The 17,705-nt window shown below is 42.7% G+C and overlaps 1 protein-coding gene across 4 annotated transcripts in view; it reads left to right on the top strand.

Annotated features, from left to right (window-relative positions):
• Positions 1-3,571: 3,571 nt before the first annotated feature.
• The window catches only part of rbms3 (RNA binding motif, single stranded interacting protein), a 273,477-nt gene continuing 259,343 nt past the window's right edge, over positions 3,572-17,705 (top strand). For 3 of the 4 annotated variants that reach the window (XM_070985478.1, XM_070985479.1, XM_070985480.1), the window contains exons 1-2: positions 3,603-3,873; positions 6,002-6,190. In XM_070985478.1, the coding sequence (XP_070841579.1) occupies positions 6,017-6,190 (174 nt within the window). In that variant the 5' untranslated portion in view covers positions 3,603-3,873; positions 6,002-6,016. Of the gene's footprint in view, positions 3,874-6,001; positions 6,191-17,705 lie in introns of all 4 variants that reach the window. The other variant, XM_070985477.1, reaches the window with a different exon arrangement.

Raw genomic sequence — 17,705 nt, 5'->3', positions numbered from 1 at the left:
GTCTCATGTGTAAATCCATCTCATCCCAAGCAGGCTTATCCCACAGATACTGTCACTCCTTCATCCTGGGTGTGAGAAATATGGGGGCCAAAGGTGCTACTCTGTAATCAGGCTGGACTGTTGCGCCTCTTCCTGCCAGTGTACAGTGAGGCGTGCTGGTAACTGCCACAACTTCACAAGGCTGCTGTGTGACCCGCTAGCCACAGGGCCTCAGACGCCTCTTCATTTGTCAGCCGAGCAGCTAGAGAAAAGGCAAACACCGAGCAAACAGAAACATAGACGCGCTCGCACGCTCAGAGCAACAAGGTCTAAACACTCTGTCTGACATGGACAGTGTTCACTATGGGATTAGACAAATGGATGCTGCACGCCGTCAAAAATAGTGAAAAGGCAGATGTGACATTGGTTCTATTTTCACTTGTATCTATTGGCAGTGAAGGCAGATTATGAAATACAGTCTTCATCCAATGCTCGGCGTGTGAACAGCAGATTCCATGGCTGAAGCTTTTTCTGTCTGCCTTCCCCACATGCTCTTAACAGTGCTCTTAACACCTACAATTATATATTTATATATAAAAAAAATGAAAACACGATTGGACCAAATTACTTACATCTTGCGTCAGTCTGTAAAAAGCTTAACATCATGACACTGGCTTTTAGTGAAGGCTGCAGCTTCCCAGGAGTGTGGCATGGCACAGATGACAACAGATGAGCGCTTCATCGTATCTCAAGATCCCTCTTGAGCTGGTGCTCCTTCTGGGGAATGGATGTTGAGCAGGTTTTTGGGCTCGACACTGAAAATGTTTGAGTTCAAATGAAGGATTGAGTGAAAGACCGTCCGTGAAACTCTAAAATAAAACCTCTGAGAGAAATCAGCTGCGCCATTGGTGAAGCACAACGGAGGACTGCCACGGGGAAGGAGGAATGGCTGCATGCAAATCAGTGCGAAAATGTATTAGTTTTTATTTCAAGTGCACAAAATTTACAGCGCATAAACTCCAAACTGTGGTATAACAGTTTACTTTCCAAAAGAGAGCTCAGTTGCTCGTGCTTTTGATGCAAAGTCTCAAAGTGCCCCCTAGTGGGACTTTCCTGTGCCTGCTCTCTGAATGAGGTCTGGAGAACATTTGACCCTATAATAAGGTCTCAGCAGTTCACTGTACTAATTAAGACAACATTTTCAACATGGGATCACAGGATAACACTCAGTGTCTAACACAGTTGGAGTACATTAGCTGTTTTTGTACCATAACAAACTGCTAAGTGTCTGTTAGGGTAAACTGACTTCGCAACAGCAAGATGCTGGAAGATCAATTGCAGTTGTAGCAACGAAATGAGGCAAAGCAAATCTGCTCCATATTAAGCTTTAAAATACAGATTTAGACAATGAGATGAAAATAACTGAAGATGTGGTATCAGATCATCGAACATGTTAGTTAATCATGAATTATTGATCCCTGTAGGTAAGTCATCTTTAGGGAAGATGCTTCAACAGGGCAAATACTGAAAAAAAGGACTTTAATCTAGCTTATTTACTCGCTCTACCACCCTACTCCAGTCCCAGATGGACATTAAGTACTTTTCCAGCCTCGAAATGAGAGTTCACCATCACAATTAACACAAGCTTTGTCCTTATGATTGTGATATCGCAGCTTGTATTGCTACAATTCAACCCACATGGAGCACAAGGAAAAGAATGGACCGTCTGTGTAGAACAGCCTTCAAAGCCACTGATTGATAATACACTCTGTCTTTCCATCTCTCCATAACTCCTTCCCACAACACAACCTGGCACCTTGTCCCACTGGCTGGCCCTGAAGGAAAACAATTACCAGAGAAGCGGAACAACAATACCCAGAAAACATCTGCTTGTGCCGGCTGAGGCCACTGACATGCCTGACTGTGTGTCCCTGCTGGCTTACGTAGAGGACACATGCCTGCCTGGATGGGCTGAGAGGCCCGAGTGTCTCCTGCTCCTTGCAACGCCTAACCCTCCGCCTGCCGACCCACCTGCCTCTCTGACTGCCTGTCTGCCTTCTCTGGCAATGGCAACCCTGCCGTAGCAGATGAGGGCCCGCCTGTCGGAGCAGTTGTTCGTTTGGGTGAATTCCCTCCTGCTCCAATGAGACGATGCACCAGCATGGCTTCTAAGTCGAGGCAAACAGGAGGGCGATGAAGATGGCACAGTGGACCAGCACCCACATGATGTCTCCCTCATGTTATAGATCAGCACAGCAGATTGGAAAGACAATAATGATCAAAGAGCACAGAAGGATTGTAAATAACGGCACACTGTTGAATAGATATGTCATTTATGTGGGGCGGCTCCACTTATCAGAAGGTCAGCGGTTTGATCTCTGGCCTTGGCAGTCTATATGTTCAAGCATCCTTGGGCATCCTTGAATGTGTGTGTGAATGGACGAAAGCAGGCTTTGAGTGGTCGCACTATATAAATACAGTCCATTTATCATCGATTTACTATATACATGCTGTATGGCACCTACTGGAGTCTTATCATTCCCTCCACCTGACACACAAACACACATTTTATTACATTTTATCATTTGATAGTCTGGTTTAGTGGGTATTCTTATATCTGTATAAATCCAAACTGAGTCAGTTCAAATGTTTCTTTCTTCTTCTCGTGTTTATTTGGTTTATGTTGCCACCTTGTGGCCATAATCAGACTTTCCTATAGTTTATCTGCAGCATTCTCGGACAATTGGTTCCCCACTTATGGGGCTGTGGGCAGGATGATGGGAAGCATTTCTGTATGTAAAACACAGGATATTTGAAACAAACAGAAAATTAACTCTCCGAGAAGCTGCTCACAACTCTCATCCACACTAAGTTTACAACCTGAAACATCAGTTTGTCTGAGACAAACCTGAAGGGAACCACAGTGGGTGAAAGAAAAGGGCCTTTTTTCTTTACCTCAGTTTGTTATTTATATATATATATATAGAAAGAGAGAGAGAGAGAGAGAGAGAGAGAGAGAGAGAGAGAGAGAGAGAGAGAGAGAGAGAGAGGGAAAATGCTGTGCTTTTTTGGCATTTGATGTCTAATTGGATATACCATAGAAACATCAATGTTGTCACATTACAGTTCTGACGCTGCACAAGAGAATGGTGTTATTCAGCTGACTATGAAAATGATTATTTATAATTATTACTGATTACTATTACTGAAGAACAATTTCTTCTTTACACCATGCAGGTTACACAATAAATCTATTTTAACTCTGCAAATTCCACCGTTTATTCATCTGTTGCTGGCCTTGCCTCACCTCCCACATGACAGGTGGGCTCCTCCTTGTAGAAGCTTTCGCCGCTTTCAGAAACTCCAGGAAATATTACTTATAGGCCGTTTCGTGGCTGTAATTTTATACTGATGTTGAAATGTGTTTTGGGTAGGCCGAGGAAGTAGATACCTTTCTTAAAAAAAAAAAAAAAAAGTGCAGAAAGTCATTCGCGGGTCTCGTGTCCTGGATTGTTTCGATGAGCACCTGAAGGCACCATTTTCGACACGCGCTCGGTGTGACCGTGAGGTGGGCGGGAGGGAGGAGGGTTTGTTTGGTGACAGCTCGCGCGGACACGCCCGCCGTGACAGCAGCGGCAGCGGCAGGTTGTGCAGCGTTGACACCGCGCTCTGCCTCCTCAGCGGTGACCGAAGAGTCTCGCAGCCTCTCAGCCGCTTCTTTTTTCTGACGGAATAACTTCTCATACAACTAAATGAACCGGTTGCCTGTTGTTCAGCCCCAGACTGCCGTGGCTTTCCGCGTCAGAGCAACAACAGAGATGTAAAGCAAGTTGCACTACCGCATCTTCCTCTTGATATGCTTCTGACATAACGAGGAGCCAAGAAGTGACAGAGGTATTTCGGCATTGTTTTGCGACTTGTTTATGTTCGTGTGCAGCCGCTGCCGCCGCCGCCATACGCTGTTAAAGCTACCGTAACAACACAGACAGCGCTAGAAGCCCCGTCAGCGGCGACAGCCCCTTGTTAGGATGTTTATAAGTCGCTCGAAGCCGGGGCAACGTTAGATAATAGATGTCGGGAGTTGTTTTTGTCTCTCTTGGGTGACATGGCCATTGCTAACTGCTGCTTCGAACGCCTGCGAGCGTGAAGGCAACGCAGGCGGGTCACATTAGCAACTCAGGAAGGAGCAAACTTTGAACGTTTTTTCAACGGTCGTCGTAAAATTTAGGGCTGACTCTGGGCCTCACCTGCGAGGTAACTGGTCCCAGTACAGATAAATAGGAGGTTTGTATCATGCAGTTTGTAGTTACGTGTCATACCGTTCAGAGTTAGTCACTGTTCGGCTCATTTGTGGCTGTGGTAACCATTTCTCATCAGTTGGTGATGCTGCCGGAGCACGTACGTCACCCTGTACGTCACGGGGGTTAATTAATGCGGTCCAACAGGTGCGTTCACCTGCGATGCCAAGTTTTGTTGCTGCTGTCAGTGCGGCGCAGTCTTAAAATGTTACTATAAGCGCCTTCAGGACATCTATGAGGAAGCTCGTCGCGTTTGAGAGAACAACCAGCTGACCTCATAAGTTATTGATGGCTCCAGAATGCAGAATGAAGCGCCTCAGTGCTAAACATCACCCGGCTGCTGGTTTCAGATAGGTCCTTGATCCGTTCTTGATCTGTCCTTCAGAGGAGACTTCTCTCCACTTTGCTTAGTTCTGCTAAATTGTTCGGGGACTTAAAAACACTGCAGACTTGCTACTGATACAATGCAATGACACTTTCTCACTTTAGTCACTCATCACAACGACCCGAAGAAGGTCTTTTCACCCTAAGCTACAGATCCATGTAGTTAACCTAGTTAAATGGATTTTTGTGCACCGAGCCTTGAGGTTGCCCAACAGAAACACTCCTGCATAATGATATAGTCATTTATCATGCGTTTCAGAGGCAGATATGAAGTCAAAGGTCAGGATCAGCTGACCAGAGATTGGTTAAAAAGACCTTTTTTAGACATTGTGACTTGCAGGAAAAGCACAGGTGAAACAAATTTTGCAAATGATGGCTCCGTTCCATCAAGTGCTCCAGTAAGCCACGATGGTGAGCCAGCATGCACAATGCCAGGACACTGGAACTAGCTCACCTAAATGGACTGCAGCCATCACTTATTAATTACACTTGTGCATTTCCTGCTTTGTCTAGTCAAAATGTCAGCGTTATTAAGGCGAACCTGGCAGAAAATCTTAAGTGCTTACTTTCCTATCAGAACAGGAATCATCCTTTATTAAAACAAAGGAATATTGCTGCCCCACAGTTCCTTGTTCCAGTGATAGATGACTCATAGGGCAGGAGTTCTTCAACAGATGATTTTTATCTGCCTAGTTAATTTTATTACAAAGATTTGGGTTTGATAACACTGGTGTTGAACCTACGCATATTTCTTCAATAGGCCTGTGTTTTATCACGCAATAGACTTTTTGTAATAATGCATAGTGCACTCAGTTATACAGTATGTGTTTGATGACACTTAAGGCGCAGTCTATAAATGGTAAGATAAATAGATCCATCCTTGTTCCAGCTTATTGAAGTTTCCTACATTCATATGTCTCCTTTTGTAAATCTTTATTTTCATATTTGTAAAGTAGATACTTTGCTGCCACTGACAAACACAGCGCGTTAGTATGATAATCCTTGTGTAAAGCCTCGGTGTAAGACAGCTCACTGGTGTGTGCACAAACGCTTGATGTAACCTTTTGCAGAGTACCTACTCTTCCCTCGAAGCTTCTTATGAAGATTCGTATCAAAAGTGTTTCTAACTGTCGCTGCATCTTTACATCATCTAGTGAAAGTTCAGCCAACATTTCTTTATTATTTCTTGCACTCATCAGGAGCAGAATCCAGCAGTCAAGGAAGTATGCTCATATCAGTGTGTATCTGGCAGAGATGGTTGTTAGAGCACATCTATGGTCATCCGTGCATCCCCATCCATTCATCCCCTTTCTCACCTTATTCTCCACCATCTTTTCAAGGCTCTGCAGAGGAAGATGGAGGTCCAGAGTGGCGTTCAGCAGCTGGAGCCGCGCCCTCTAGGCTCTCCTCGGTCGGGGGCCAATCAGCAGAGTGAATTGGACGACAGGCAGACGGATGCCAGCGGCAGGCCTTCCGCTGACAACCTCAGTAAGGATGCGCAGCCAGCAAGCCTGAAAGATGACAAAAAAGTAAGTCACACACACCCACTGCTACACATCTGCAGCAGCTGTGCCTTGTGTGCGTGTCTGGGTGTGTCTGTACATGTGCATGATGAGCGATGTGAGCCTGGCTGTCTGTTGAGCTATTCTGGGTGATATGTTCTGTGCTTCTACAAAGAGAGACTTCCTCATTCACTGTGTTATCTCTTGGAGTGCTGAAAAGCCAAGTTGCAATGCATTTGGCATGTGATATGTTGTTGAATAGCGTGTTAGCCGCTGATACTGTAGCTGCAGAGCTGCACTGGATAAGCTTGGGTTATCCAGTGTTGGAAGAACCTGTTTGCTCACCAGTGCTGCAAGAAAAAGTGAAAGTGTAGGTACTTTTGGTCTTTGGTTGCAGCGGTTTCAAAGGAAGTAGGTAATGTGTTGTTTTGTTGCCATGAGGACTGTTCAGCACATATTACAAACCACAGCTATGATACATACAGGGAGAATCGCTTATTATTACATGCAGACCGGGTTAGCTTGTGCAGTCTCCGCGTGTGAGTGCTGATTCTCAAACATATCAACCCTCTGCCGTCTTGGAGCCCTCTGCACGTCCAAGAATGACAGTAAAATCCTCGCTGGCTCTCTTCCATCTCAAGGATGTCAATCATGCCTCTCTGGCAGGAGCCAGAACCTCTTTCCGTCAATCAGACTGAGAGGCCCTATAGGCCTCGGAGCAGAGAAGAGATAGCGGCAGAATAAACAGAACAGATATACGAAAACATTGACGAGATGACTGGACTGACTGCTACTGGCAGCTCTGAATGGGATGCTTGTCATGGCTTGCTGTATCAATTTTGAGTCCTTTGAGCAGACTTTGAGCAAACAGTAATCGACATAACCCTTTAGGGTCTTCGTCTTGGCAAGGTAAAAGGGCTCCTGAAGCATTTAGATAACGAAAAAAACTATTGAAAATGTAATATAATTGTTTTAGATGTGGTGGCAGCTTGTGAAAGCTGGAGGCCTTTACTGGCAGGGGATGTGCTGTTGCTTATGTATCTTAAATCTATTGCTTTTTCCCAATTTATTGTTCAATCTGAAGCAGCGTCGTGTGTATGAGAAGCCCACCCAAATAGATATGTCCCTGCTCAAAAATGTGCCTTTTTACTTTGATATTTTCCATCAAACATGTGCATGTGCACATTAATTAAAAAGCTTCATACATGAGAAGCTGCATTAATGTATAGTCGTACTGAAATAAAAGACCTCCATAATTAGAATACTTACTGGTTGTAGGTGCACAGCTGCAGCTCAAATTTACGATTGCTCATGTAGCTGTAAGAATGACCGATGGCTAATTTAACAAAATTGTCACAGTTGGATGCATACAAAGCTTTTCATGCCTACCTTCATTAAGATATTATTAACCAGTGTTATGTGGTAAAATTCAATCTATCTATTCAAATTAAGGAGAACTTAGATTGTTTTATCTTTCTCAGACATCCTACACCACAGACATTTTCTGGAGGAAGTTTGCTTCCTCTCTTAGACGTAATTGGCTCAATGAAACTAGCTGGACTTGAACACAGCAACACACTTAGGGCTTCCTGGTTGCCTTCACACAATTGGTTCCAACAATTGGCTGCATGTCTGCTTGGATTGTCTGCTGATGTGTCAGAGAATTTCACCCTTATGGTACGCAGCTGACAATAAAAGCTGCCATGTTGATTGTTGCCACTGCAGAAGCTTGAGTGCACAGTGTTTATGGTGAGCACAGGCATTTATCTGTCTTTGGTAGTTGGTGCCTCACTGTGAAGCATTGTGAAGCAATGAGGCCTGAAGGCGTTAGCTCCTTCAGTTTAAGAGCGCAGAGGTTTTCTAACTAGCTCACAATAGCAACATCAGTCATAGTATTTTTTTTTTTAATTTTACAGTGGGTGCCTCCAAGTGGCAGACAATGGGCAACAAGGCCACAGCCCCTGTCGTGACACCTTTGTGGGTGTAAGTGCAATTTCAGTGCGTGTGTTTTTTCATTTTTGTGCTCTTTGTTGGTTCATTAGCAGTTGAGTCAACACCTACTGCAGTTTACTGAGGGTGGCCCTGGGAGTGTGAGTGCCTCTGACACTGCCTGACCAACCGGCTGGCAGTCTGGCTCCTGCTGCCGTGGTGTCATTGATTAGTCTGGAGAGTTTATTCATCAAGGTGTCATCGGTGCAAGTGGACCAGTGTTCTTGTCCTTGCTAAAGGGTGCTTGCCTCCTGCCTGCCCTGTTGTTTATTAGTGATACATCATAGAGAATAAGGTGGCACCGTCTGACCCATGGGCTCTGGCTCAGAGCTGCTGTGGCATATGAGGTTGTAGTGCAATCAGCTGTTGCTGAAAGGTTAAGGAAGTCAGCTGGTGAAAGTAAATTTACTAGTTTGAATCCCTGGACTGTCTTGAGAATCTGAATTCCTCCGACTGTCTCCAGAATTTGAATACCCAGGGGCAAGAAAAGGTTCAAAATTAATTTTACTCTCAGCAATGTGCTGATGAAGTACCCTTCTGTGAGCACTGACTCCCAAACCGCTCCTGGTTGTGATATTATCTGCTAACTATGGTTGCACTGTTTCATCTGTTTCATATCTTGTAAAGCAAGGTTTTGGGGAATGGTATGATTTTCAGTGTCAGAATCTCACCCATGTTACATGGAGTGTGATTGATTTCTGTCAGCACCTTGCTCTCGGTTTACCAATCAGAAACTGTGTTATTGAGGTTTAAGTGTGCACAGCTGGGCAAAACTGGGCATCCTGCAGTTGAACTGAGGTTTGAATTGTCCTCACCTGTTTTTGTCAGAGAATATATGTATATTTTTTCATACCTGTGCAAAATAAATGGATGCTAAAGTGGCAAGCAAGGCGAACTAGTAGTCTAGCTTGATGCCATTGGCACTGAGAGATTAAAGTGTGTCACTCATTTCATTTGTCTTCTTCCAATATCTAGTTATGATTCTGTGTAAAATGTAGGTCCGAACAACAAAAGGGCCACAAACAACTTTCTTAACTGATGAGACAGATTTTTCTTTTCATTATCTGTTATTTCTCCCATGAACGTTCGTTATGGATACGGTTACAGTCAGACAGGGTAGGAGACTGTCAGTCAGCTTTAACACTTTTTACATCATTTATTGTCATTTCCATTCAGTCACATGTGAGGCTGAAGAGTGTCAGAGATATGAGTTACATAATTTCAATTTCCCTGAAACATGTTGCCTAATAAATGATTTCCAGATTTCAAAATACACCAGAGCCATACTCTGGGTTATTGAATAATGATTTCACATTCAGAACATCAATAAATACAAACAGTGAATAAATAATATACATGTATTCTGCCAGTAGAAACACAGCACTCGGTAATAAATACAAAACACAGGTTGTTATTCATGTGGAGGTGTTTGTTAAATAGGTAGTGGGCTACAGAGAGAAAACACAGCTGCACTGGCACTGATAACGGTATGCTTTTACTAGTTTTAGCATTAGCACCTTGCACATGTGTGCATACACAAACTCATTAAAACTCTCTACAGCTGTTAAAGCCCACTGACAGATGATCCAGCTGTGATCAGCTGACGCTGTCATCAAAAACGGACGTTGCCTCACTGCGAGGCAGCTGGATTTAGGAAAATCACAAGATCATGCAAGAACCCAGCCCTGGTTTGCTAAACAGCCTGCCCTAAATATACAGCAGAAACACTGAAAGATAGCTCCCACAGTGCAGTTTCGCCAAATCTCTGTGTGTGGACACATTTTGATCATCCCATGTTATATACTGTCATATTGCCCGACTCTACAGAGGGCAGATACTGGTTTCTCAGACAATTTGAATTTTAATTTCAGTTCAACTTTAAAATATTTTAGGTTCCTAAGTACAAATAAAAAAAACCAAAACATCTCAGTTCAGTCCCTCAGCAACCCTGTGTTTTATAGAAGAATACTTCTATAAAGGAAGGAAGGAATAAGGAAGATCAGGTGAAGTTTTAATTTCAAGGGTTGAGCAGAAGGTCTGAAAGCTGACCCTGCACTTTGACCTCTACATAACCCCTGTCATACCGCTGCACCCTGACCCCTGTGTTGATCTGTAACGCTCACTGAAGTGCAGTACATGACCTTTAAACCACCCCAAGGGATTATTTCTGGTAGCATCCCTCACCGTGATGGCATCGGCTTGTGCTCATTATTCCGCAATTAGCTTTGTTGAAATCTCAAAGCATCAGCTGACCACCACTGATGATGAGCTACAATGCTGATTTGAAGTATTGCACTAATTGGTGTCACAACAGCCTACTGACCTTTACCTCATTAACTGCACTGGAAGCAGAAATAAGTCGGCAAGCACAAGGCTTATGGTCGCACATACGAGTTCAGTTGCTGATCCTGCACTTTTTATAATTGTTCTCTATTTTAAGACTGAGTGTGTGCTCATGTCTGTGTCTGAGTTTTTTTTCATCTCTCATGTGCATGTAAAAACAGACCGATCTGTGGTAATTTGTTTTCTTTCCATTAGAAAGTCATTGGGGATGGAGCTTTTAGGCGTGGAGTGGAATAGTCGTACCAGTGATTACTGCTGTTATATTTGATTACACAAATGAGAAACACCCATGAACAGAGGAAGCAAATTATATTAAATTGCTCTGACTGAAGATTTTGTGTACACTTCCAAATGAGCGATCAGAAAATTAAAAATCCGTGCAGATGTTACTTAGTCAGAATGAATTTCGTGTTTGTTAACCAATAAAATCAACTTGTGTAAGCTGAAGTCGGATAAGTGGAACTTTCTTGACTTTGTGATGACTTGTTGTCCAGATGCTCTTGGAGCATTTGCCTAATGGCCTCTCACTCATCATGACTTTTAAGGTACCTGGAAAAGCAGATGGCTTCTCACCTTGCTCGGCAATTTGGCTTCAGTAGCGGTGTGACAGGTTGGGATGTGATTCACTGTGATTACTACTTTCTAGTCTTTCTATAAACAGCATTAGCTATGTTGCCTGTGACCTCTGAAACTGGTCAGCAGTTTAACTACTGAATTTGCTGGGTAAGAATCAGAGATAATAGGATAAAATGTAAAAAAAAATGTGTGCCAGGAAAGTTTTTGTCTTCTCTGTCAGCATTGCTGGAGTGAGCAGAGTGCAGTGAGTTGAGGTAAATATGGACAGACAACCTGAACACCACCTCCACAGCCCCCCTCGTCCTCCACTCCACAGATTACCTCAGTGGTAGCTACCGGGGCCCAGATAATTACCTTGTGTTATTTCTCCTCCCACACTTTGCTTTTGAAGTCGTGGCTGCCTGGCTGCCTAGCTGCCTCAGCTCTAATAGCATCCCGGCATGCCATCGATCCCACACCCCTCCTCCGGATATGAATAGGTAGTGGAGGCAGGCTGATGGGTTGTGGAGGGAGCAGCCTTGTAGTCTGCCCCAAGCCTCTGCAGGTTTCCTAAAGCGCAGGTTAATCAATATTCCAGTATGCCTGATCATGGAAACAGCACAATGCGCAAATTACTGTAATATGCACATTAAGCTGCAAATTGCAACGTGCTCTTTGTAAGCAGACTCTTAACTGGCACCTTGTCAAATACTGTACATTTACAGATGCAAAAGACTGCCTGCCTTAGCTGCGACAAATTGAACCTGCTGTAACCAAATGATTTCCTGTGTGTGTGTGTGTGTGTGCGCGCGTGTGTGTGTGGGGAGCGTACAGCATGGCAGTTCAAAACCTCCACCATGGTAGGGACCTTTATAAAGTCCTTACTAGTGTTGAGAAAATTAATGGCTTCTCTGCTCAGCTGTGGCAGGAAAGTAATATAAATTGTAGCTCTAATAGTTTTAGATATGCTGTGATGTCTTAATCCTTTGACAGCACAAATATTCACTGCCATGCACCAGACTATTTCAGGGAAAATGCCTTTGGAGGCGGTCGCTTTGCAGAGAGGTGAGATGAAACTAATGTGTGACGGCAAAGAGCTGCAGGCAGATACAGTACAACTACAGCATATGTGATAATCTCATTACTGTAATGCTATCCTGAGCATTATTGGAAGTTTTTTTTTTTTTTTTTAAAGCAAATACGAGTACAATTTGAGACAGCTCCAGCTTGATTGTGCATTGGGGAACGATGTGGTCAAGTGAACGATGTCCAGATTGAATGTTTTTGGTCTGATCTGAAGTCCTGAAAAGATATTTAGTTGTAGTTTTCGTGTACAGAACTTTAAAATTCATTTTTGCATCAGGATGGTTCGGAAAACTGAAGAGCTTATGTTTATTCCCTGTGCATGCACAAACAAGATATTGAATCTCAAATGCAAAGTTCTCAACCAGAAGACCTTGACCAGGCCAGACAGGCTGCCTTGTCAAACACAGGTGTAAACTAGTTATAGTATAAGTAATATCAGTAAGAGCAGTATTAGTAATAGCTCTGTTACATTTTGGTTTTGCAGTCCCAGGTTTGTGGTATTGCACATTTTCATAGCAGGAAAGGACCGGTATAATTGAGAACATTGAGAATGACTTCATTCCATATAGGTGAGCTAGTTCAAAGGTTCTGCTGTCGTGCATGCTGGTTCACTGGCATGACGCACTGGGATTCTTAATGGAACTGAACCATCACGCTTTTACTGCTATGACAAATCAAAACGTGCCGTGAAATGTTTTTTTTCTTGCATCAGTATGGCAAATACAAATATGCAAATTCCATAAAAGGCTTAAAGGTATAATTAGACTGAATTGCGTGCCAATAATTGCTGCTGACTAGTATCACTTAAGGCTTCACGAGGTATCGTTTCAGCATTGCCGTCGCAATGTGTGCGTGTGCAGTGGTCACATTGCAGGGTGTGCACCGTCAAGGAAGGCAACTGTAGTCGAACACATAACTCTGCAACATTTTTGCTGCTTGATACAATAGGAAAACTTGCACGGTGCTCATTTTCCATGACTAATCTGCAAGAGAAGTCTGCCTGAAAGAACATAATTTGCTAATTTAAGGGTTCTTGGATTCACTGAGTTTGTTGCGAGTGAGTGACATGCAGTTCTGCATGCACAGTGAACTATTAGTGTATTTCAGAGCCACCAGTGTTTTTTTGGTCAGTGGAGGAGAGATATGCCAGATTTACCACAGCATTAGATTGTGCTGTAAAGTCTAGTCAACTTGTGGTAAAACACAAGCCTCGTCTCTGGAGTCTGTGTTTAGAGGAGGAGTAATTCGGCATATTTCCCAGTCAGAGTTTCTCCAGGAGTTGCCCGGTCTTGGTGTAGCTGTTTTGTGGGGATCCGTGGTTAAACCCAAAGTTTTGAGTTGTCTCTTGTTTTGTGGCTGTGAACTGGATTAGATTTGAACTGTTCAGAGGTTGTGGGGAAAATTTAGTCTTTACCAAGTGGATTGAACTCTGGGAATATGGGACGAGTCTTTCACACACTCACTCCAATATTGCTCTGCTTGCTTGATGTGAAACAACTTTTGAAACCTGAACTGAGTTGCAGTCTACTTGTTGTTGCAGTGCTGGTATTTGGTGATGTATGTTTCATTGCTACGTACTATTTGCTTTATTGTTTTACATGGTTTGGTTACATAGGCACGTATTTTAATCAGTTGCAGCTCAGCTCTATCTTTGGGTCTATGAACTTTCTTCCACCAGATTAATAAACATAGTGACACTGCATTTCAGAGACCAACAAAGAGTGCAACCTGGAGATGTTCAAAGCTCCTTTGAACATAAAGTCCTGAGCATGGCCACATTTCAGTAGACAGCTTGATGAAACCTTTGCAGGGTGCTAATTTTGCAAAACTTTAATGAAGCACTGCAGGAACACCACTAAAATATCCAGCCACGAGTTGAGGCTTACATCAGCACCCAATGTGGTAACAACTGGCTGTTATGACTGAGCTCATGAAGTTACCAACCATAACACGTTACAAATAAGTTCTCAATAAAGCAAAAAAGATGAGTCATTGGAAAGCAAGCAGAAACTAATCCAAACAATACTCTGTTGAGTTGTTTGACGGTAGATGCGCTTTTTTACTGCCACAACATGCACTTCTCTCACACTGAAAAGTATGTACTGTATTCCTGTCAGGTGAGGTAAATATATCACCTTTGGAGTGTCCAGAGCAGGAAGTAATTGGGTGAGCTCCTGGTTTGGTGACCAAGGTCAAGCCTTAGTCCATGATCTCATGTATTAGGGACAGATGATCATTAGTGGGAGGGTGAAAGAGCATTACAAACTGATTTTTTAATCCTTCGCTCTATTTGTGATCACTGCATGGATGCCTACAGTAAACTTACGCTTCTAAGGCACACGTGGACCTGTAGAGATAGTGATAAGCATTTAAATGCAAATGCAGCCCCTGCAAAATGGTACAAGTAGCACATTTTGTTTAGATATGTCTTTTCAGAAAACTGGATTATTTAGTAACAGCAACAGTAAATATGGTCAGAAATGCTAATCAGTGTGACTGGTATGATATTTAATGCATTTTATGAGTGGCTCTGGCTATTTGTAGAGACTTTATTTGTGTTCCTGCTTGCTATTTTAGTCCATTGGATCTTTAATCTGTCATACAAAAGTGGAGAGGATGATCAAGCATGTCAAATGTGTATAATGTAGTCATGTATCAAGACACCACCTCTTTCAGCGGCTCTGTTTATCTCTTATCGGTGCATTTTACTCATCTCTTCAAAGCATACCTGTAGTTTAAACATAGACGATAAATGGGCACTCACGCACACACGCACACTGACACAGCGACCAGCAGATCACAGGGACCTTATTAGCTGCTGTCACAACACATTCATCCCTCATCTGTTTCTGGGAGATGTCGTGAGCAAAAGGTTGCTCTGTGCTGCAAAGTGGCAAAGTGGGCTCCTCACTGTGTTTTTCATTCCCTCTAATGGAGAGCGATGGCGTGGGCCCCAGCCATCTCTATCTGTGGCCCTGTCCAAACAGGGGTGATTTCTGCCTGAAAATAGCCCTGCTGTCAGCTTGCCTTAGTTGCCGGGCCCGCTGAGAGTCAGTTACGGGGATCAGTGCTCGCTGGAGTGTGCGGCACCGTGGTAAGACACGGTGCTGGTGACACATTGCTTTGATGGGATCACCGACCGCTCCTAATCCCCCCTCGACACAGATGACCTAAGGGGCTCATTGGACTCAGCAGAGCACCAGTCATGACTCCGGCCCTGCCTGACTTCAACATCCTATCGAGTTGACCTTCAGCCCTTAGACTCACAAATATCATATATTAATAATAACAACACATAAACAGCGTTCAGCTTTTTGGTTGAAAGGTGTCTCCTTTGAGACTTGTGCTGGAGGTTTGCTTCTGTGTGAATATGCACGCATGTATGTGCTGACCGTTGCATATATATAATATAATGGAAGATGTTTTAAGATGCATGAGAATTTTTAAAGCCATAAAGTACATAAAAAAACCCCACTGCTGCTGTTGTTGTGCATTTAGTTGGGTTCATAATGAAATATTTGTTGGACGTGTAACTTGATTTGTAGGCCAGCAATTTGGCATGGCAACATAAGCATTAGAACACCCTGTTTAGGAGGCCATCTGGAAAATCCTTCGCTGTGATTAAAAAAAAAAAATCAGCCCTTTGCATTTTCATTTTTTAATGAATTGTGTACCTCGTAGATGTTTGCTGTGTGTCTGCTACGCTGGAGCCGTGTGGAGGCGTGTGTGTTGTTCGGGGTTTGTGTCTGACTCAGTGTCAAGGCTGGGAACTGTTCACTCTCTGTTTGTGATGACTTGGCAGCAAAGGAAAGGTCAAGGAAGACTTGTGCAGAATTGCCAAAAGTGCTGGATTAGCAGTAGTCCATCCTGGTTTTCACAGGGTGGAATTTTTATACGAGAGTTTTATACGTTGCCAGAAAATATGTTTAGTGTTCTCGTTTCTGGCTATAGACTGCACATTATGTGGCTCTTAAAGTCATAAAACTGTTATGTACAACATGTTCAATAGGCGATTGTTAGTGGTGGAATTACAGACGCAGAATATGCAGCCTGACAATCACTGGCTGAAAAGGAATGTTAGTGGATTACATGTCTTACTAACTCAAACAGTGTGTGGCCTGTTTTTTGTGGCCATTCTGCATCACTAAAGGGCATCTTATTAGGTAGTTGGTGCACATAAAGGGGTCCACGGTACGCAAACAAACAAAAAGTCCAAAAGCTGGAAAGCTGAGCTATTTATATTGAGTGTTACTGTTCTTTATGGTTTTCATATTTCTGCATGATTGTTCATTATGTCTCATGCAGATTTAACATTTTCTAATGCAAGATGAAAACATGTGTCTTAATGTTATTTTTAGGTCTTAATACATACAGTATGTTGTTAAAATGAATGACATCATTACAGCCAATTCTGGTTTAGTAATATGCTAAATATGAGAATTCATGTAACTCATAAGAGAGCCTGTTTTCCATTTTTCTTCAGAACAAAACAAGACAGCAGTACAAAGAACTTTATGGACAAAAGGCTCTGGCAACCCTTTGCACACCGTAGGAAGAAAGAGAAATGGAGACTGCTTGGCTAATTTTCTTATTAGTCATGCTATCAAGCTGCTTGTACTTTTGATTTGCCTACAAAAACACATTGTTTTGGTGCTTAGTTTTCTATCTTAAGTCAGACCCCTGTAAGTGTGGAAATTGGGGGTGGATCAGATTCAGAATTGGAGACAGCTGCTGATGCTATTTTGTTATTATTTTTCTAGCATATGGAAATGGTTTGTATACTCCTCCTCACATTGGGGCCATTATAACACTACATCACTTTTCTTTACATATCACATTTTTACTCGTAATTACCCATAAAATTATGTCTGTGAGAGTGTAATTCTGCACAGAACTGCACAATCACTGTGAAAAAAAATCCAACCTCAGACTAGAATGTATTGTCTTCTCTTGTCATTATTAAATAACAATGACTTAGCATATTGTCCTGATACAGAGCAGTTGTATTTTTCGGGACGTCTTTGAGGTGCGGGCATTCACATGGGAGAATGACCTCAGCTCTGTTCTGTCTGCTCTGACAGATGCTACACTGTTCAGTCGTGACACATGCGCTCAAATATTTCCATTTGGACAATCTGTTTCCACTCGGAAATGTCATTTGATTCATTATAATCAAGCCCTCAGCATCAATATTTTCCAGTGTTTAGATGAGACTTGGCTTGCAGTTATGTTATGAGAACTCAAAGAGCAATATGATGATTTTTTTTGTCACTTTAGTGTTTTATTGCAAATAAATAAATACCACTTTATATAATCCCAAACATATGAAAAACTAAAATAGAAACCACAAGATATAAAACTTAATATAAAACTATAAAGACTTTTATTAAATCTGTCCTATAATATCTGTTGTGTGCTGGAAGATTGCATGTCTACCCTCTTATACACAACATGCTCAGCATTTAACAGGGTGTAATGATGGGAAACAAATGGCCATGACTTTGCTGAGAAGTGTTGGTGGTGAGATATTGGTGAGAGAAATCGTCTCACTTAGTGAAACTGGTATTTG

Source organism: Chaetodon trifascialis, chromosome 17 (genome assembly GCF_039877785.1).
Source record: "Chaetodon trifascialis isolate fChaTrf1 chromosome 17, fChaTrf1.hap1, whole genome shotgun sequence".
In the NCBI taxonomy this organism is placed as follows: Eukaryota; Metazoa; Chordata; class Actinopteri; order Chaetodontiformes; family Chaetodontidae; genus Chaetodon; species Chaetodon trifascialis.
Note: the sequence above shows the minus strand (reverse complement) of the source record. Positions and strands in the feature narration are given on the sequence as shown.